At 39.4% G+C, this 21,506-nt stretch overlaps 1 protein-coding gene across 1 annotated transcript in view; it reads left to right on the forward strand.

Annotated features, from left to right (window-relative positions):
• The window catches only part of Sacs (sacsin molecular chaperone), a 51,790-nt gene extending 33,835 nt beyond the window's left edge, over positions 1-17,955 (forward strand). The window contains exon 8 of the mRNA XM_090342398.1: positions 4,896-17,955. Within this exon, the coding sequence (XP_090198524.1) occupies positions 4,896-16,450 (11,555 nt within the window). The 3' untranslated portion in view covers positions 16,451-17,955. The remainder of the gene's footprint in view (positions 1-4,895) is intronic.
• Positions 17,956-21,506: the final 3,551 nt, after the last annotated feature.

Raw genomic sequence — 21,506 nt, forward strand, 5'->3', positions numbered from 1 at the left:
AAAAAGGAAATTAAAGCAGAACTGAGGAAATGGAAAAACCTCCCATGCTCCTGGATTGGAAGAATCAATATCGTGAAAATGACAGTCTTGCCAAGGGCTATCTACAAATTCAATGCAATACCCATCAATAACCCAATGTCATTCTTTAAAGAAATAGTCAAAACTTCTTTATAAAGATTTTTTTTTTTACTGTTTTTATCTAGAGTAGAAATACTACATGACAGCTTGTACAAACTCCATTGGTAGCTCATCCCATGACTTCATGGATGGAATATAGTTGATGCCTGTAAACATAAGCTTTCTTTTCCAGTGAAAGCTCTATCCTTATAGTGGATTTAGTTTGCATTGAAATGTCTTGAAAATTTAAATGTATCTTCTGTTGTGCTTGCTTTGGTTTGTGGCTTTTCTTTTATATAATGATGTATAAAGAGTCTGCCAACAGCACTGTCTATAGAATGATGTTTTTAAGAAGTAGACTAATTTTTGTAGCGATTGTATGAAAATTGTGACAATTCTGCCTTTCTAAGAATGGATTTAATTATATTCTAGCACAGCAACTTCTCTGGGGATATTCAGGTAGGATGATTAACTCACTGTTGTGTTCATTTGAAGCCTGATGATTTTGTTCATTTGGTTTGTTCAATCCTGTTTCTAACTGTTGTTTATCATTTACCTAAGTAACTAGAAGTCATACACATATAACAACTTTTTGGAGGGTCTGGTAGTAATAGCTATTAAAGGAGAGTGGAAACTATGAATATAGGTATTGGTTGTTACAATTACTATAACCAACTATAGTCACCTAATAGAAATTTAATCTCCAATGAAAAAAGCATGCAACATTTGTATTTTAAGTTAGGTATATAAGGAAGTGTGACTGTAAATTCACCTCTGGTAAATGATACCTAAATATTCAAATGAAAAAGGGACAGTGGCTATGGGGACCTAGGTGAGAGGCCTCATGGTGAACTGTTGGAAGTGTGGCTTAGTGCTGAGGCTGGTAACCACAGGGAGACCCTGTTGAGGAGGAAAGTGAAATGGCCAGTTAGCTTTTTATGAAAAGTCCATTGTCTGCTGATTGTTCTTATATTTTACTAGTTACATTTTTTTTTTTTTGCCAGTCCTGGGCTTGAGCTCAGGGGTCTGAGCACTGTCCTTGGGCTTTTCTCAAGGCTAGAGCTCTACCACTTGAGCCTCAGCAACATTTCCATCTTTTTTCTATGTATACGGTACTGAAGAATTGAGCCCGGATCTTCATGCAAACTAGGCAAGCACTCTACCACTAGGCCAAACTCCTGGCCCCATTTTCTTCTTCTTTTTTTTTTTTTAACCTCTATAAAAACACTTTTATAAAAGGTCAATTTTTAGTTTTATTTTCCCCCATTCATGTTGCACTTAGAAATTTACAGGATGCAAAATTTGCCTTATAGCAATTGTTATTGTCTAAAGGATATTCTACATATCTAAAATTAGTTTAGAAACCAAGCCATTATGGCATTTATCGTTATTGCGGTGTTTTATATTTGTACAAATATAAAATTTGGTTTCTAGTTTTTATTAAAAGTATTTACTACACAACTCATGACAGTTTTTCTCCCAGCATGTTATCAGTAGTTCTTATGTTTTAGAAAGTATAGTCAAATCAGGGTAAAGCAAAATCTGGCCAGTGGCCTTAAGGTTCGTGATTCCCTGTTGTTACATCTCCCAAATCAAGGGCAGAATGCTGCTGCTGACCTTTGGGGAAGCAGTTTGGCCCCTGGGTTTGTTTTTGAGTCACCTTGGCTTGCTCCAGATGAGAGCAGGGTGTTCCTGCTACACCATCCATGTATCTGCAGTACCACCACTGAATTTTTGGTATGGCAGCTGTTTTAACTGGCACTCAGGCTACCTTTCTTCCTTTTCCTGTATGATCTTTCCTTTTGCCCTAACTTTTTTCTTTTTTATTTCTTTGAAGATTAGATGGACTGATAGTCCATCAATTATAGGATCTTCACTGTATTCTATAGGTATTTACAAAGATTTGAATCTTCCTTACAGTGAGACATTATTAGAACTCACCAGCTATCAAAACTGCCATGGCTACTTTGTATACTCAAAAAAATAAATAATTCGAGCCGGGAGTTTGGCCTAGTGGTAGAGTGCTTGCCTAGCATGCACGAAGACCTGGGTTTGATTCCTTGATATCACATACATAGAAAAAAGCCATAAGAGGTGCTGTGGCTCAAATAGTAGAGTTCTAGCCTTGAGAAAGCCCAAGGACAGTGCTCAGGCCCTGAGCTCAATGCCCAGAACTGGCAAAAAAAAAAAAAGTAAATAATGAACCATTGCTGTATTTGGAGACTTGGATCAGCAGTAGGTATTTTGGAATCTAAAGGAATCTGGTGAAAAAAAAAGTAACTCCTAGTTAAAAGATTCAGTACTGGCTTTTCTTGATTTATGCAAACTTTTAAGTCAACTAAAAATTTTCAACCATATTGACCTTGTCCTTAAAGATTTTACCAAACATAATCATATAAATAAATAGAAACAATTAAAAACTGTGGTCTCTGGACAGATTCATTATTATAAGACTGTTTTCAACATTCAGGGTACTGACTCATCTATAATAAAGCAAAACTGCTCACGAGAAGGGTCCCTTTCAAGTTAAACGACCTTTAGATAGAGCCTTTCTGTTCCAGAAACAATTTTATTAGTATAGTTAACCTTTTCTGACATTGCTTAATTTTTAAGGTCACAGCCCTACAAATCATTTATTAAAATGTCTGAAATTATTTTTGCTGATCCTAATCGAGGTGCTCCATGGCTTTCTAACCCAGAACATGGACACTTTGTTCTGTGTTAACATTTATACTCCAGTTAAAAGCTAAGCACCTTTAACACAAAGTAGATATAACACAAAAGTTCAGATTGAGATAGTTTACTACAGTTAGAATTGTGTCTTATTACATTTTCTTTTTCCTTTATTTTTTGTCATATGCTCTCAGTTAACTATGACTGGTGGGCTAGTTGCATGTTCTATGTGGTATGTTTGTGTATCTATGTGTGTGAGAGATTTTGCACTTTATTTGCTTATTAATATGTCAATTTTTTAATGCAAATATGTTTTGCAGATTCCAAATTTCATGCAAGGGTGTCAGGCAGGATTATTTACAGAAAGCATGTCTTGTGGTAATTTAACACAGAACATAAAATGATGCACATTAACTTTTTGTTTTCTGGATGTTGTGACTTAATTTCTAACTTACTTTACTCATGATTTGGCTCTTTTGTTTTAGTTTTTATTTTTAAGAATATTACTATAAAATTGTATTTTAATAGGATTTTTAGAACACCGATTATACTATTAAGACATCATTTTTTAAGATATTACTGCCTGAATTCACTCAAATCACACAAAGTAGAAAAGTGCTAATATTGTGAATTTAGTTATTATCACCTTCCTAAAGTTGTGGAAGTTTACCTTTGCTTTAATTTCTTTAACAGTAATTTTGAAATGTCTTGTTGAAATGTAACACATAATTGCTTGTTACAAGGTAAGTTACCTTCCTGATGTGTAGGCCTTTGAAGTAAGTAGTCCTCCCTTAACTGAAAAATAATGATAAGCAAAAGTTCCAAGAGCCTGAGGTTTGCCCTGTGGTTCAATGTTTACCAAAGTTGGCTCTTTCAAGGGTCTAGAAATAATTGTACATAGGGAAAAAATGTATTAGTTTCCACAGAGTTGATTTTAAGATGTTATCATTTCCCTGTCTAGGGAAATACATTTCTATAAGTGTATGTTATGTTTTATCTTGTTCCTGTTGACGTTATAAAGTTTTAATAGTTTGATTTGAAAGGAAATGTTAATTTCTAGGGTTATGTTAATACATAACCCTCCCCTATCAACAACTAGATGAAAATTTTTAGTTTACAAATATCCATAAGTAGAATAGAGCCATGGCTTATGGCAGTGGTCTATTTTTTCTCTTGACTTGCCAAAAGCATTTCCAAAACTCTAGAGCTGTGCTTAACATACTGCAGTAGTAGTAAATTGCTGGGCACAAGCCGCATTAGAAAAGTGGTAATAATGATTCCATATTTGGCTTGTATATTATACTTAGAATAGTTCGTCCTCACTGTTTAGATGTGAGTTTACACTTGGTTAGTGTTTGAAGGGAAACTAAGATTCCTTGTTCTAGCTTCGGGAAGAATTAATCACTGAGGTGGAAAGTCCAGTCTCTGTGGTTTGACTTTTCTCTCTTCTCTCCAGTCCACAGAGCTACTCCATCCTAGGTACATGAATTAACACAAAGCACATTCTTACTGGGTTTGCTTGGCCCTGCTGGCTCAAGGCATTAGTCCTTGCTTCTTAAGAGGCTAAGATCTAGAGAATGGTGATACAAGGCCAGCCAGGGTAGAAAAGTCTGGTGCACTCCCTGCAAAAAGCAGGGCTGGAGGTATAGCTCAAGTGTAAAATACTATCCAAGCAGGCATTGAGGCTGTGGGTTTAGCACTTTTTACAGAGAATTTGTCCCATAGGTTATTACAAATATGGATTAGAAAATTATTTAAAAATTACTTTAGGCTTGTGGGCCGGGGGTTTGGTCTAGTGGTAGAGTGCTTGCCTAGCATGCATGAAGACCTAGGTTTGATTCCTTGGCACCACATATACATAGAAAAAGCCAGAAATGGTGCTATGGCTCAAGTGGTAGGGCTCTACCCTTGAGAAAGCCCAAGGACAGTGCTTAGGCCCTGAGTTCAAGGCCCAGGACTGGCAAAAAAAAATTGCTGTAGGCAAGTTATATTGACTTTATTAAAGTAAAATGTTTAAGATAGCTTTGTAGTAGTGTGATATCTGAGAATAAAGGGTCATTCCAGTGAAATTATGTATTTATCACATTTTTGTGTACTGTTTGCAGGAAGACCATGTACTCAGCTGCAGCTTCTCAATCCTGAACGATTTGCACGTCTTATTAAAGAAGTAATGAACACATTTTGGCCTGGCAGAGACTTGATTGTGCAGTGGTATCCATCCAATGAAGAGAGGCATCACCCACCTGTTTCATGGCTTAAAATGGTTTGGAAGAATCTCTATATACATTTTTCAGAGGATTTGTCCCTATTTGATGAGATGCCTCTAATCCCCAGAGTTACACTTGAAGAAGGTCAGACATGTATGGAACTCCTTAGACTCCGGATCCCCTCAGTAGTCATTTTAGATGACGAAACTGAAGCACAGCTTCCAGAATTTTTAGCAGACATTGTACAAAAACTCGGAGGGATTGTCTTGAAAAAAATAGATTCCTCTATACAGCATCCACTCATTAAAAAGTATATCCATCCACCGTTACCTAGTGCTATTTTACAGATAATGGAAAAGATACCATTGCAGAAATTGTGTAATCAAATCTCTTCACTACTTCCAACACACAAAGATGCTTTGAGGAAGTTTTTGGCCAGCTTAACTGATAGCAGTGAAAAGGAGAAAAGAATAATTCAAGAGTTGACCATATTCAGACGAATTAATCACTCATCTGATCAGGGAATTTCTTCCTACACCAAACTAAAAGGTTGCAAGGTCTTACACCATACTGCCAAACTTCCACCGGAGCTGCGGCTTTCAATTTCAGTAATAGACAGTAGTGATGAAGCTACCTTTCGCTTGGCAAACATGTTGAAAATTGAGAAACTAAAGACGACTAGCTGTTTAAAATTTGCTCTAAAAGATATTGAGAGTGCATTTTATTCACATGAAGAAGTAACCCACCTCATTTTATGGATCCTTGAGAACCTGACCTCTCTTAAAAATGAGAACCCAAATGTACTTGATTGGTTAATGCCATTAAAATTCATTCCAACTTCACAGGAACGGATGGTATCAGCTAATGAACTCTTTGATCCTGATGTAGAAGTTCTAAAGGATCTCTTTTACAAAGAAGAAGAAACCTGCTTTCCACCTGCAGATTTTACCTCACCAGATATCTTACACTCTTTGAGACAGATTGGTTTAAAAAATGAAGCTAATCTCAAAGAGAAAGATATCATGCAAGTGGCAAAAAAAATTGAAGCTTTACAGGCTAGTTCTTGTTCAAATCAAGATGTGTTGAAGAAAGCTAAAACACTCTTACTAGTATTAAATAAGAATCATTCACTCTTGCAGTCTTCTGAAGGAAAAGTGACATTGAAGAAAATAAAATGGGTCCCAGCTTGCAAGGATCGGCCTCCAAATTATCCAGGATCTTTAGTCTGGAAAGGAGATCTCTGTGATCTTTGTGCACCTCCAGATATGTGTGATGTGGCCCATGCGATCCTCGTGGGCTCATCACTTCCTCTTGTTGAGAGTATCAGTGTAACCTTGGAAAGAACATTAGGGATCTTCACCAAGCCTAGCATTGGTGCTGTCTTAATACACTTTAAGACTGTTGTTGACTGGTACACTTCAAAAACCTTTAGTGATGAAGACTATTACCAATTCCAACATATTTTGCTTGAAATTTATGGATTCATGCATGATCACTTGAATGAAGGGAAAGATTCTTTTGAGGCCTTAAAATTTCCATGGGTTTGGACTGGCAAAAAATTTTGTCCTCTTGCCCAAGCTGTGATAAAACCAATCCATGATCTGGACCTTCAGCCTTATTTACATAATGTGCCTAAAACCATGGCAAAATTTCATCAGCTGTTTAAGGTATGTGGTTCCATAGAAGAGTTGACATCAGATCATATTTCCATGGTCATTCAGAAAGTATATCTCAAAAGTGATCAAGATCTCAGTGAGCAAGAAAGCAAACAAAATCTTCATCTCATGTTGAATATTATCAGATGGCTGTATAGCAATCAAATCCCAGCAAGCCCCAATACACCAGTTCCTATACATCACAGCAAAAATCCTTCTAAACTTATCATGAAGCCAATTCATGAATGCTGTTATTGTGATATCAAAGTTGATGACCTCAATGACTTGCTTGAGGATTCTGTGGAACCTATCATTCTGGTGCATGAGGACATACCTATGAAAACTGCAGAATGGCTGAAAGTGCCCTGCCTCAGCACAAGATTGATCAACCCTGAAAACATGGGATTTGAGCAGTCCGGACAAAGAGAACCACTTACTGTAAGAATTAAGAACATTCTGGAAGAATATCCATCTGTGTCTGATATTTTTAAAGAGCTCCTTCAAAATGCTGATGATGCAAATGCTACAGAATGCAGTTTTCTGATTGATATGAGAAGAAATATGGACATCAGAGAGAATCTTCTAGACCCAGGGATGGCAGCTTGCCATGGACCTGCTTTGTGGTCATTCAATAATTCCGAGTTCTCAGATTCAGATTTTGTGAATATAACCAGGTTAGGAGAATCTTTAAAAAGAAGTGAAGTGGATAAAGTCGGGAAGTTTGGTCTTGGGTTTAATTCTGTGTACCACATCACTGACATTCCCATCATCATGAGCCGAGAATTCATGATAATGTTTGACCCAAACATAAACCACATCAGTAAGCACATTAAAGATAAATCTAATCCTGGGATCAAGATTAACTGGAGTAAACAACAGAAAAGGCTTAGGAAATTTCCTAATCAGTTCAAGCCATTTATCGATGTCTTTGGCTGTCAATTACCTTTGACTGTAGAAACACCTTACAGCTACAATGGAACTCTTTTCCGACTGTCATTTAGAACCCAACAGGAAGCAAAAGTGAGTGAGGTTAGCAGCACCTGCTACAATACAGCAGATATTTACTCCCTTGTGGATGAATTTAGTCTCTGTGGACACAGGCTTATCATTTTCACTCAGAGTGTAAATGCAATGTATTTGAAGTACTTGAAGATTGAGGAAACCAATCCCAGCTTAGCACAAGATACAGTAATAATTAAGAAAAAGTCCTGCTCCTCCAAAGCTTTGAGTGTCCCTTCCTTGAGTGTATTAAAGGAAGCTGCTAAGCTCATGAAGACTTGTAGCAACAGTAATAAAAAGCTTCCTGCTGATGCACCCAAGTCATCTTGCATCCTTCAGATCACCGTGGAGGAATTTCACCATGTGTTCAGGAGGATTGCTGATTTACAGTCACCACTGTTCAGAGGTCCAGATGATGACCCAGCTACTCTCTTTGAAATGGCTAAGTCTGGCCAATCAAAAAAGCCATTGGATGAGTTGCCTCAGAAAACAGTAGATTCTACCACATGGCTTATTTGCACCTGCATGGATACAGGAGAGGCACTTAAGTTTTCCCTGAATGAAAGTGGAAGAAGACTGGGGCTGGTTCCTTGTGGGGCCATAGGAGTTCTGCTCTCTGAAATACAGGACCAGAAGTGGACTGTGAAACCACACATTGGAGAGGTGTTCTGCTACTTACCATTACGAATAAAAACAGGATTGCCAGTTCACATCAACGGATGCTTTGCTGTGACTTCCAACAGAAAAGAAATCTGGAAGACAGATACAAAAGGACGATGGAATACCACGTTCATGAGACACGTTATTGTGAAAGCCTACCTGCAGGCACTCAGCGTCTTGAGGGACCTGGCCACTGCCGGAGAGTTAACTGATTATACTTACTATACAGCCTGGCCTGATCCTGATTTAGTTCACGATGACTTCTCTGTGATTTGTCAAGGATTTTATGAAGATATAGCCCATGGAAAAGGGAAGGATTTGTCCAGAGTCTTCTCTGATGGGTCCACTTGGGTTTCCATGAAAAATGTGAGATTTCTAGATGATTCTATACTTAAAAGGAAAGATGTTGGCCCAGCAGCCTTCAAGATATTTCTGAAATATCTTAAGAAGACTGGCTCTAAAAACCTTTGTGCTGTTGAACTTCCTTCTTCAGTGAAACTAGGATTTGAAGAGGCTGGTTGCAAACAGATACTACTGGAAAATACTTTTTCAGAGAAACAGTTCTTTTCAGAAGTGTTTTTTCCAAATATTCAAGAAATTGAAGCGGAACTTAGAGATCCTTTAATGAACTATGTTCTAAATGAAAAACTTGATGAATTCTCTGGAATTCTTCGAGTTACTCCATGTATTCCTTGCTCCTTGGAGGGGCATCCTTTGGTTTTACCATCAAGATTGATCCACCCTGAGGGACGTGTGGCAAAGTTATTTGACACTAAAGATGGACGGTTTCCTTATGGCTCTGCTCAGGACTACCTGAATCCTATTATTTTAATTAAACTCGTTCAGTTGGGCATGGCAAAAGATGACATTTTATGGGATGACATGCTAGAGCGTGCGGAGTCAGTTGCTGAAATTAATAAAAGTGACCATGTTGCTGCTTGTCTCAGAAGTAGCATCCTATTAAGTCTTATTGATGAGAAACTAAAAATAAGGGATCCTAGAGCAAAGGATTTTGCTTCAAGATACCAAACAATCCCCTTTCTCCCATTTCTGACGAAGCCAGCAGGGTTCTCTCTGGAATGGAAAGGTAACAGTTTTGAACCGGAAACCATGTTTGCAGCAACCGACCTTTATACGGCTGAACATCAAGATATAGTTTGTCTTTTGCAACCAATTCTCAATGAAAACTCGCATTCCTTCAGAGGGTGTGGTTCAGTGTCATTAGCTGTTAAGGAGTTTTTGGGATTGCTAAAGAAGCCAACAGTTGATCTGGTTATAAACCAGTTGAGACAAGTTGCAAAGTCTGTGGATGATGGAATTACATTGTACCAGGAGAATATCACCAATGCTTGCTATAAATATCTTCATGAAGCAATGACACAAAATGAAGTAATGAAGATAGTAATTGTTGAGAAGTTAAAGCCATTTAGTTTCATCCTGGTTGAGAATGCCTACGTTGACTCAGGAAAAGTTTCTTTTCATTTGAATTTTGATGCAGCACCATACCTGTACCAATTACCTAACAAGTATAAAAACAATTTCCGTGAACTGTTTGAAAGTGTGGGTGTGAGGCAGTCATTTATGGTTGAGGACTTTGCCTTTGTTTTAGAATCAATTGATGAAGAAAGAGGAAAAAAACAAATAACAGAAGAGAATTTTCAGCTCTGCCGACGGATAATCAGTGAAGGAATATGGAGTCTCATTAGAGAAAAGAAACAAGAGTTTTGTGAAAAAAATTATGGTAAAATATTATTGCCAGATACTAATCTTATGCTTCTCCCTGCCAAATCACTATGTTACAATGATTGTCCCTGGATAAAAGTGAAAGATAGCACTGTGAAATATTGTCATGCTGATATACCCAGAGAAGTAGCTGTAAAACTAGGAGCAGTACCGAAGAGGCATAAAGCATTAGAAAGGTATGCATCCAACATCTGTTTTACAACACTTGGCACAGAATTTGGACAGAAAGAGAAACTAACCAGCAGAATCAAGAGCATCCTTAATGCCTATCCTTCGGAAAAGGAAATGCTGAAAGAGCTTCTGCAAAATGCAGATGATGCAAAGGCCACAGAAATCTGCTTTGTATTTGATCCTCGACAGCATCCAATTGATAGAATCTTCGATGATAAGTGGGCCCCACTGCAAGGGCCAGCCCTTTGCGTGTACAACAACCAGCCTTTTACAGAAGATGATGTGAGAGGAATTCAGAATCTTGGAAAAGGCACCAAAGAAGGAAACCCTTGCAAAACTGGCCAGTACGGAATAGGATTCAACTCTGTATATCATATTACAGACTGTCCTTCATTCATTTCTGGCAACGACATCCTTTGTATTTTTGATCCGCATGCCAGATATGCACCAGGAGCGACATCTGTGAGCCCTGGTCGCATGTTTAGAGATTTGGATGCCGATTTTAGGACCCAGTTCTCAGATGTTCTTGACCTTTACTTGGGCAACCACTTTAAACTGGATAATTGTACGATGTTTAGATTTCCTCTTCGCAATGCAGAAATGGCAAAAGTGTCAGAAATTTCCTCTGTTCCATCATCAGACAGAATGGTCCAGAATCTTTTGGACAAGCTGCGCTCAGATGGGGCAGAACTTCTAATGTTTCTCAATCACATGGAGAAAATTTCCATTTGTGAAATAGATAAGACTACAGGTGGTCTAAATGTGCTTTATTCAGTAAAGGGCAAGATCACAGATGGAGACAGATTGAAAAGGAAACAATTTCATGCATCTGTAATTGACAGTGTTTCTAAAAAAAGGCAACTCAAAGACATACCAGTTCAACAGATTACCTACACTATGGACACTGAGGACTCGGAAGGAAATCTGACCACATGGCTAATTTGCAATAGATCGGGATTTTCAAGCATGGACAAAGTTTCTAAGAGTGTCATATCAGCTCACAAGAACCAAGATATCACTCTTTTCCCACGTGGTGGAGTTGCTGCCTGCATTACTCACAACTATAAGAAGCCCCACCGAGCCTTCTGCTTTTTGCCCCTCTCTTTGGAGACAGGGTTGCCATTTCATGTAAATGGCCACTTTGCCCTTGATTCGGCCAGAAGAAACCTCTGGCGTGATGATAATGGAGTTGGAGTTCGAAGTGACTGGAACAACAGCTTGATGACAGCATTAATAGCACCAGCGTACGTTGAACTACTAATCCAGTTAAAAAAGCGGTACTTCCCTGGTTCTGATCCAACACTGTCAGTTTTACAGAACACACCTATTCATGTTGTAAAGGACACGTTAAAGAAGTTTCTGTCCTTTTTCCCAGTTAACAGGCTTGATCTGCAGCCAGATTTATATTGCTTAGTGAAAGCGCTGTATAGTTGCATTCATGAAGACATGAAACGCCTTCTGCCTGTTGTTCGGGCTCCAAATATTGATGGTTCTGATTTACACTCTGCAGTCATAATTACTTGGATCAATATGTCAACTGTAAATAAAACCAGACCGTTTTTTGACAATTTGCTACAGGACGAATTGCAGCACCTTAAAAATGCCGACTATAACATCACAACTCGCAAAACAGTAGCAGAGAATGTCTACAGATTGAAACACCTGCTTTTAGAGATTGGTTTTAACTTAGTTTATAACTGTGATGAAACTGCTAATCTTTACCACTGCCTTATAGACGCAGACATTCCTGTCAGTTATGTAACTCCTGCCGATGTTAGGTCCTTTTTAATGACATTCTCCTCTCCTGATACTAACTGTCACATTGGGAAACTTCCTTGTCGTCTTCAGCAGACTAACCTCAAGCTTTTTCATAGTTTAAAACTTCTAGTTGACTATTGTTTCAAAGATACAGAAGAAACTGAGTTTGAAGTTGAGGGACTGCCTCTTCTCATCACTCTGGACAGTGTTTTACAGACTTTTGATGCCAAACGACCCAAATTTCTAACAACCTACCACGAATTGATTCCATCTCGCAAAGACTTGTTTATGAACACTTTATATTTGAAATACAGTACTATTTTATTGACTGGTAAAGTGGCGAAAGTGTTTGACATTTCTAGTTTTGCTGACTTGCTGTCTTCTGTGTTGCCGCGTGAATATAAGACCAAGAATTGTACAAAATGGAAGGACAATTTTGCAAGCGAATCCTGGCTTAAGAATGCATGGCATTTTATCAGTGAGTCTGTAAGTGTGAAAGAAGATCAGGAAGATGCAAAGCCAACATTTGACATTGTGGTTGAGACCCTCAAGGACTGGGCACTGCTCCCAGGAACAAAGTTTACTGTTTCAGCCAATCACCTTGTGGTTCCAGAAGGGGATGTGCTGCTTCCTCTAAGCCTTCTGCACATTGCAGTTTTTCCCAATGCTCAGAGTGATAAAGTGTTTCATGCACTGATGAAAGCTGGCTGCATTCAGCTTGCTTTGAACAAAATCTGCTCCAAAGACAGTGCGTTTGTCCCTCTGTTGTCATGTCACACAGCCAACATAGAGAGCCCCACCAGCATATTGAAGGCTGTACATTACATGGTACAGACTTCAACCTTTAGAACTGAAAAGTTAGTGGAAAATGATTTTGAAGCCCTTCTGATGTATTTCAACTGCAACTTGAGTCACTTGATGTCCCAAGATGACATAAAAATTCTAAAGTCACTTCCATGTTACAAATCTATCAGTGGACGCTATATGAGCATTGCCAAATTTGGGACATGCTATGTACTGACAAAAAGTATCCCTTCAACCGAAGTGGACAAATGGACACAGTCCTCATCGTCTGCCTTTCTTGAAGAAAAACCACATTTAAAGGAACTGTATGAGGTGCTTGGATGTGTGCCTGTGGATGATCTCGAGGTATATTTGAAACACCTCTTACCAAAAATTGAAAATCTCTCTTATGATGCAAAATTGGAGCACTTGATCTACCTTAAGAATAGGTTATCAAGCATTGAGGAATTGTCAGAGATTAAGGAACAACTGTTTGAAAAACTGGAAAGTTTACTGATTATCCATGATGCCAATAGTCGGCTAAAGCAAGCAAAGCATTTCTATGACAGAAGTGTGAGGGTGTTTGAAGTTATGCTTCCTGAAAAACTGTTTATTCCTAAGGACTTCTTTAAAAAGTTGGAACAACTTATAAAGCCTAAAAATCAAGCTGCATTTATGACATCCTGGATAGAATTCTTGAGAAATATTGGACTAAAATATATCCTTTCTCAGCAACAGTTGTTACAGTTTGCTAAGGAAATCAGTGTAAGAGCTAATACTGAAAACTGGTCTAAAGAAACATTGCAAAATACAGTTGACATCCTTCTCCATCACATTTTCCAGGAACGCATGGATCTGTTGTCTGGGAATTTTCTGAAAGAACTGTCCTTGATACCATTCTTGTGTCCTGAGAGGGCCCCTGCTGAATACATCAGATTTCATCCTCAATACCAAGAGGTAAATGGAACCCTTCCCCTCATCAAGTTCAATGGAGCACAAGTGAATCCAAAATTCAAACAGTGTGATGTGCTACAGCTACTATGGACATCCTGCCCCATTCTTCCAGAGAAAGCCACACCCTTAAGTATCAAAGAACAGGAAGGCAGTGACCTTGGTCCACAGGAACAGCTTGAACAGGTTTTGAATATGCTTAATGTGAACCTGGATCCCCCTCTGGATAAGGTCATTAATAACTGCAGAAACATCTGCAACATAACCACCTTGGATGAAGAAATGGTAAAAACAAGAGCAAAAGTCCTGCGGAGCATATATGAATTTCTCAGTGCAGAAAAAAGGGAGTTCCGTTTCCAGCTGCGAGGTGTGGCCTTTGTGATGGTAGAAGATGGTTGGAAACTTCTGAAGCCTGAGGAGGTGGTGATAAATCTGGAATACGAATCAGATTTTAAGCCATATCTGTATAAGCTGCCCTTAGAGCTTGGTACATTTCATCAGCTGTTCAAACTATTAGGTACTGAAGACATTATTTCAACTAAGCAGTATGTTGAAGTGTTGAGCCGCATATTTAAGAACTCTGATGGAAAACAGTTGGATCCTAATGAAATGCGTACAGTCAAGAGGGTGGTTTCTGGTCTGTTCAAGAGCCTGCAGAATGACTCAGTCAAGGTCAGGGGTGATCTGGAGAACACCCGAGACCTTGTGCTCTACCTTCCAAGCCAGGATGGTAGGCTGGTAAAATCAAGCATCTTAGTGTTTGATGATGCGCCACATTATAAAAGTAGAATCCAAGGGAATATTGGTGTGCAAATGCTTGTTGACCTCAGCCAGTGCTACTTAGGGAAAGATCATGGATTTCATACGAAGCTGATAATGCTCTTTCCTCAAAAGCTCAGGCCTCGTCTGTTGAGCAGTATACTTGAAGAGCAGTTGGATGAAGAGACTCCCAAAATCTGTCAGTTTGGGGCACTGTGCTCCCTTCAGGGGAGACTTCAGCTACTCCTCTCCTCAGAACAGTTCATCACTGGACTGATTAGAATCATGAAGCATGAGAATGATAATGCTTTCCTGGCCAATGAAGAAAAAGCCATAAGACTTTGCAAAGCCCTTAGAGAAGGATTAAAGGTATCCTGTTTTGAAAAGCTTCAGACAACCTTAAGAGTTAAAGGTTTTAATCCCATCCCCCATAGCAGAAGTGAAACCTTTGCTTTTCTGAAAAGATTTGGCAATGCTGTCATCCTCCTATACATTCAGCATTCAGACAGCAAAGACATTAATTTCCTCTTAGCCTTAGCAATGACCCTGAAATCAGCCACTGACAACTTGATTTCTGACACTTCCTATTTAATTGCTATGCTGGGATGCAATGATATTTACAGGATCAGTGAGAAACTTGATAGTTTAGGGGTAAAATATGACTCATCTGAGCCATCAAAGCTGGAACTTCCAATGCCCGGCACACCAATACCTGCAGAAATTCACTATACTCTGCTTATGGATCCAATGAATGTTTTTTATCCAGGAGAGTATGTCGGGTACCTGGTGGATGCTGAAGGTGGTGACATCTATGGATCATACCAGCCAACGTACACCTATGCAATTATTGTGCAAGAAGTTGAAAGAGAAGATTCTGACAATTCTAGTTTTCTAGGGAAAATATATCAGATTGACATTGGTTATAGCGAATATAAAATAGTTAGCTCTCTTGATCTGTATAAGTTCTCGAGGCCTGATGAAAGCTCTCAGAACAGAGACAGTGCCCCTTCGACACCAACCAGCCCCACGGAATTCCTTGCCCCTGGTCTGAGAAGCATTCCCCCACTTTTTCCTGGCAGAGAGAGCCACAAGACTTCCTCTTCAAAGCATCATTCTCCCAAAAAGCTCAAGGTTAACTCTTTACCAGAAATCTTAAAAGAAGTAACGTCAGTGGTGGAACAAGCCTGGAAGCTTCCAGAATCAGAACGGAAAAAGATTATTAGACGGTTGTATTTGAAGTGGCACCCTGACAAAAATCCAGACAATCATGACATTGCTAATGAAGTCTTTAAACATTTGCAGAATGAGATCAACAGGTTAGAAAAACAAGCCTTTCTAGATCAGAATGCAGACAGAGCCTCTAGGAGAACATTTTCAACCTCAGCCTCTCGATTTCAGTCAGACAAGTACTCCTTTCAGAGGTTTTATACTTCATGGAATCAAGAAGCCACAAGCCACAAATCAGAAAGACAACAGCAGAACAAAGAAAAATGCCCTCCGTCCTCTGGGCAGACATACTCCCAGCGGTTCTTTGTTCCCCCTACTTTCAAGTCTGTTGGTAACCCAGTGGAAGCACGGAGGTGGTTGAGACAAGCCAGAGCCAATTTTTCAGCTGCCAGAAATGACCTTCACAAGAACGCCAATGAATGGGTGTGCTTTAAATGCTATCTTTCTACCAAGTTGGCCTTGATCGCAGCTGACTACGCTGTGAGAGGCAAGTCTGACAAGGATGTAAAGCCGACTGCGCTTGCACAGAAAATAGAGGAATATAGTCAGCAACTCGAGGGCTTGACAAATGATGTGCACACATTGGAAGCTTATGGTGTAGACAGTTTAAAAACCAGATACCCAGACTTACTCCCTTTCCCACAGATCCCAAATGACAGGTTCACTTCTGAGGTTGCCATGAGGGTGATGGAATGCACTGCTTGTATAATAATCAAACTTGAAAATTTCATACAACAAAAAGTGTGAAAGTACTGAAAGAAAAATGGAAAAATAGCAGAGCCAGACCTCAAATGTCTTGTAGCACAAATAGGAATTTGCTATACTCCATTCAGCTTCATTACCTAGGAATTGTGAAGCACATCATAGAATGTTCTGAAAGAATTCTGGAGTTGGTGTGAGTTGGAGTCCCTACAGGAAACCTTAATAGACACGCAAAGAAAATTCTCTTGAAGATGGTGGTGAGCTGCAACATTGCTAGCTATATTTGAACGATGAAGAGGGCACATTACTGAACTGCACTTTACATAACCAAAGCTTAGATGTCTGCTTAAGATGGAGTGAATTTTATGGTCTAGCCATGGTGTTTTTTGAAGGAGCAAATCAAAAACTGTATGAGCCATTGGTTTGAGTGAACAGGGGAGTCAGTTAGGTCTTTGGAGCTTTTGTTTTGTTTTGTTTTAAATCATATCTTCTTGGATGCATTATTTTCTCATCAGCTGGCCCTGATGAATCTATTGTAATTTCTCATCTTGAATACTTAGTGTGTTTAAAAAAATGGTACAGTATTTTAATCCAATTACTTGATTAACAGTATGAAGACAGTCCTGAGGGTGCACTGAGTGCACTTTACATCTTTTTTGTGTGTGTGCCAGAACTGGGGCGGGCCTTGAGCTCTCACTTAGCTTTTTCTGCTCAAAGCTGGTGCTCTTCTACTTGAGCCATGACTCCATATCTGGCTTTTTGCTGGTTAGAAATAAGTCTCATGGGCTTTAATTTCCCCAAGCTGGCTTTGAACTGTGATCCTCGGCTCTCAGCCTCCTGAGAAGCTAGGATTACAGGCATGAGCCACCAGCTGGCTACATTTTTATTTTAAATGGTTTTTACATGTATGTTTACAGGTTTTCTGTTTAATAAAGACAACACATGGTTGTCATTACCAGATGTTTATGCCATTTCTACAGACTGCTTACCCATAAGATATTTATCACTGCTGAAAATACTGCTTTTGTGTTTGTGTGGACCTACTTGTACTTTTCACAAATGTCATGGTTTATAGTATGGCTGAACAGGATGCAGTCTTTTCTTATTTAAAGGTGCTGCTGTTAAGATTTTTTTGTCTTCAGTATTACAGTGGAATTTGTTCATTTTCCTTTAAAAAATTAAAACTTGATAAGGTCATTGAGATGATAGCCATTAGTTTATAATAGGTAGTTGTATTTTTCCCCTCAAGATTCAGAGCTGACATTTAGTTTTTATCATGCTCAGGTGTTTGGACACACTTAACATATTTCTTTTGCAGGAAGGAAATGATAACTAGTTTAGGTATATGTACTGGCTGTAAATGATGCTAAGTATAATTATGTAATTAAGGGCTTACAGAACATGTTAAACTTTTTTTTTTTTACTTTCATTGGAAATAAGGAATGTTTGAGCCTCTACAACTGTATTGCTTCTGGATATGAAATACTGTAACTATTTCAGCTTCTATATTAAGTGCCAGGGTTTTAATAAAGCAGAATATACATATAAAATCATGGTAACTGGTGTTTCTTTTCTTTTTGTTAAACTGTCGGTTGTGGGGCTTGAATTTGGGCCTGGACACTGTCCCTGAGCTCTTCAGCTCACGGCTACCTTTCTACCACTTGAGCCACAGCACCACTTCGTTTTCTGGTGGTTAAATGCAGATCAGAGTCTCATGGACTTTGGTGCCCAGGCTGGCTTTGAACCTTGATCCTCAGATCTCAGCCTTCTGAGTAGCTATGATTGCAGTTGTGAGCCACGAGCACCTGTTTCAGTAACATAATTCTTGAGAAACGATTCATTGGTAATCAAACTTTAATTTTCCAGCATAGCGTTGTCTTATGTTTTTATGCTCTAATGATTAATTGAACATAAAGTACTGATATATTAGGCTCATTAGATACTCATGGATGGAGTTCAGGGATTTGCTTTTGTTTTCACCATTTTAGGGGCTATGAAAATGGCTCTTCAGCTTTAAGAAGTGCTAAATTGATACTCAAGTTCGGCACTCAGAATATAATTTAATTGCCTTCCAATAGTAGTTGTTTTTGGAGGGTGGGCTGCTGGTCCTGGGACTTATTTGAGGGCCTAGGCATTGTCTCTGAGCTTTCTTGCTCAAGGCTAGCACTCCACCACTTGAGCCACAGCACTACTTCCTCCAACAAAACGAGGAGCTCTTAACAGCTGAGAAAGCACTATTTCTATTTTATTTTTTAATTTATTTTTTTGAGAAAGCACTATTTCTATCTTGCAATCTCATGTTGATGTATGTCTAATTGACTTTAAAATCAGGGAATCATAAATGGGCTCTGCTGTTTGATGAACACCCTGTTAAAACAGCAGTAGAAAAAATTTCCTTTCTTCTGTCTCATAATCCAGTAGTGAGTTTGAATTGAGTTATGCTTGGAAATACTATAGTCAGAAAGCTGCAGGCTGCTATTTTCATACATCTGGAACTAATTTGGGTTTTTAGGCTAAGAGCTGGCCAAACAACATATCTTCTAGCCCTCCCCCGCTCTGTCTCTCTCTCTCTCCTTTTCTTTCCCTTCATCCCCCTCTCTCTTCTTTTCTTTTTTCTTTTGTGCCAGTACTAGGACTTGAACTTAGAGCCTGGGCACTGTTTAGCTTTTTCTCTCAAGTCTATCACTGGAACCACAGCTCTACTTCCAGCTTTCTGCTGGCTAGAAGGAGGTAAGTCTTTTAGACGTTTCTCCCTAGGCTGACTTTGAACCTCAGTCAGCACCTGGCTCCCTCCTACTCTTGGATGGGGGATTTTACAAAACCAGTGATGCCGGGGCCAGCCGGCAGCAAACCAGGGTTCGCGGATTGGGATTCCTGAAATAGGGGCAAGGACTAGGAAAAAATAGAAGAGAGACAAACAGATGGAGTTCGGGAGGACTATAGCCCAAGTCAGCAGTCCAAGAAGACTGTGAGCTCCAGACTGCCGCCTAAGACTCTCTCGTTTATTTTAAGTTCCGACCTTAAATACTCTTCTTAAAACTTGGAGTTGCCAGAGGCTACATTCATACAAAATAGTAAACAAATCACATATAGGATAAATGAGAAAGGATTAACATTGCTTAAAGTCATCATGATAAGAACTGATTGACATTGCTTAAAGTCATCATGATAAGAACTGATTGACTTTGCTTAAAGTCATCCTGATCAGAGTTACTTCCTTGTGTATACAGTTGTGTAGGTCCAAGGTCAGGTCCAAGGTCATTGACCCCACAGTCAGTCCCCAACATCTCCCCCGTCTGTCTTTTAAAAGATGCGGTCTTGCTTGTCTTGGGTTGGGTGGATCGCTGACTCTGCCTTACCCGTCATGGGGAACTTCTTCAGATCAAGCTGAAGGCCCTGTCTTAGGTTGGTCAGAGAGCGTCCCCTCTTATCCCATCCTTGACTGCGATTCCTCTCGGGGGGGAATTCATCCATCTGGGGCTTAGATCTGCGGAGTTGTTCGATTGGTGACTGTTGCAGATGTGACCATTGGACGGCTACTGGCCATAGGTGTTGATTTGTTCCCAACCATAGCTTCAGTTGTCACTTTACTTGGAGTAGAAACAACAGCAGTTGGCTTGATATTGGCTGTTGGTGGATCTGAAGTGCTGGCAATTCCTCATTCTTCAGAAGCTGCAGTCGTTTTCAACGCAATTCCTCATTCTTCAGAAGCTGCAGTCGTTTTCAACGTGATCAGTCTCTGCTGTTCTGGGACCTTACTAGTAGGTTCTTGAGGCTCTTTTCTCTGCTCCAAGTGCCTCCCTTTATGATCTCGGAGTTCTCTCTCCAATCTACTGATTCGACCTTCTTAATGGGACTTAAGAGCTGTCATACAATCATCAAGTACATTTTTTTTTATCTAACATTCCATTCTCCCCCCTCTTTAAAACAATGCAATAATTCAAACATAAATGATTTTCTTGATTAAACCTTGAATATGTTCACTCACTCATTCACACACATTCATACTCAAAGATTTTAAAGTGCACAAAATTAATATTGGCCATTCATTTTCCGGAAGTTTGTGTCAAGAGAGCTTTGCCAATTTTACTCTTACAGATGAGAACCAGGTTCAAAACAAAACTTTTTGCAAGGCAACTTAGCTGGAATTTATTTTTCCAGGGCTTGTTACAACTGCAGACATGGGGGAGCGGCCATGCTAGGCCCAGAAATGTTCAAAAAAAAAAAATAACAAGGATGTGTGCTTGAGTACGCACAGGAAAACCATAAGGATCCATACTTAGAAATGGTACCAATTTTAAAGACAAAACTGGACAAGGAAAAACATGTAACACGAACAAGACAGAGAAACAGAGACTTTTAAATAATCAGACATTGACATATAACAAGAAAATTGGACTCAATCAGATACACTTAACACAAAAAACATGAGCTCAAATGAATGTTTTCACCAAACAGTTATTTTTAGATTTAGACATGTCTTGCTGGTGGGACTCTCAGGTATGCCTTGTTATCGACAAGAAACTCAGAAGGGGAGGGGGGGTCAAGGCGTCCCTTGACCACCCGGCCCTCTGTTTTAGGCCCACAGTGCACCTTTTCAAAAAAAAATAAAACAAAATAAAATAAAATGCAGACATACAGGGGGGTCGGCCGACTTCTACTTACCTCTGGAGGCCTTTGCTTTTCACCTGGGCATCTTTTACAAAAAAGGTTATTAAGAAGAGGGATGGTAAAGACAAAATAATGTCACATATTAAATTGTGTAGAGTCAATGAATATGTTAAAAGGTCCCTACATAATAGTAAAAGGGGGAGAAACACAGCTCATATGAATGTGTGGAACAAGTGGATCAGTAGCAGTCCCAATTGACATGCACAAATAACTCAGGTCCTTCCCACGTCGCAGGATGCACCACTGGAGGGTTGGGGGTGTAGGCCCAGTGAGTCGCTGCTTGGATGGCCACTGTCACTCTCCACGATCCGAACGCAGCGTTCAGGCAGCCAGCGGGCGTCATTTTCTTCCTGTGAGAAAACACATACATGCCCTCTACCCCAGGTTAGAACAGGATCTGGTCCGTGCCAAGCACCAGTTAGGGGATCCT

This window comes from Megascapheus bottae, chromosome 11, assembly GCF_031878675.1.
Source record: "Megascapheus bottae isolate mThoBot1 chromosome 11, mThoBot2.hap1, whole genome shotgun sequence".
Lineage (NCBI taxonomy): Eukaryota > Metazoa > Chordata > Mammalia > Rodentia > Geomyidae > Megascapheus > Megascapheus bottae.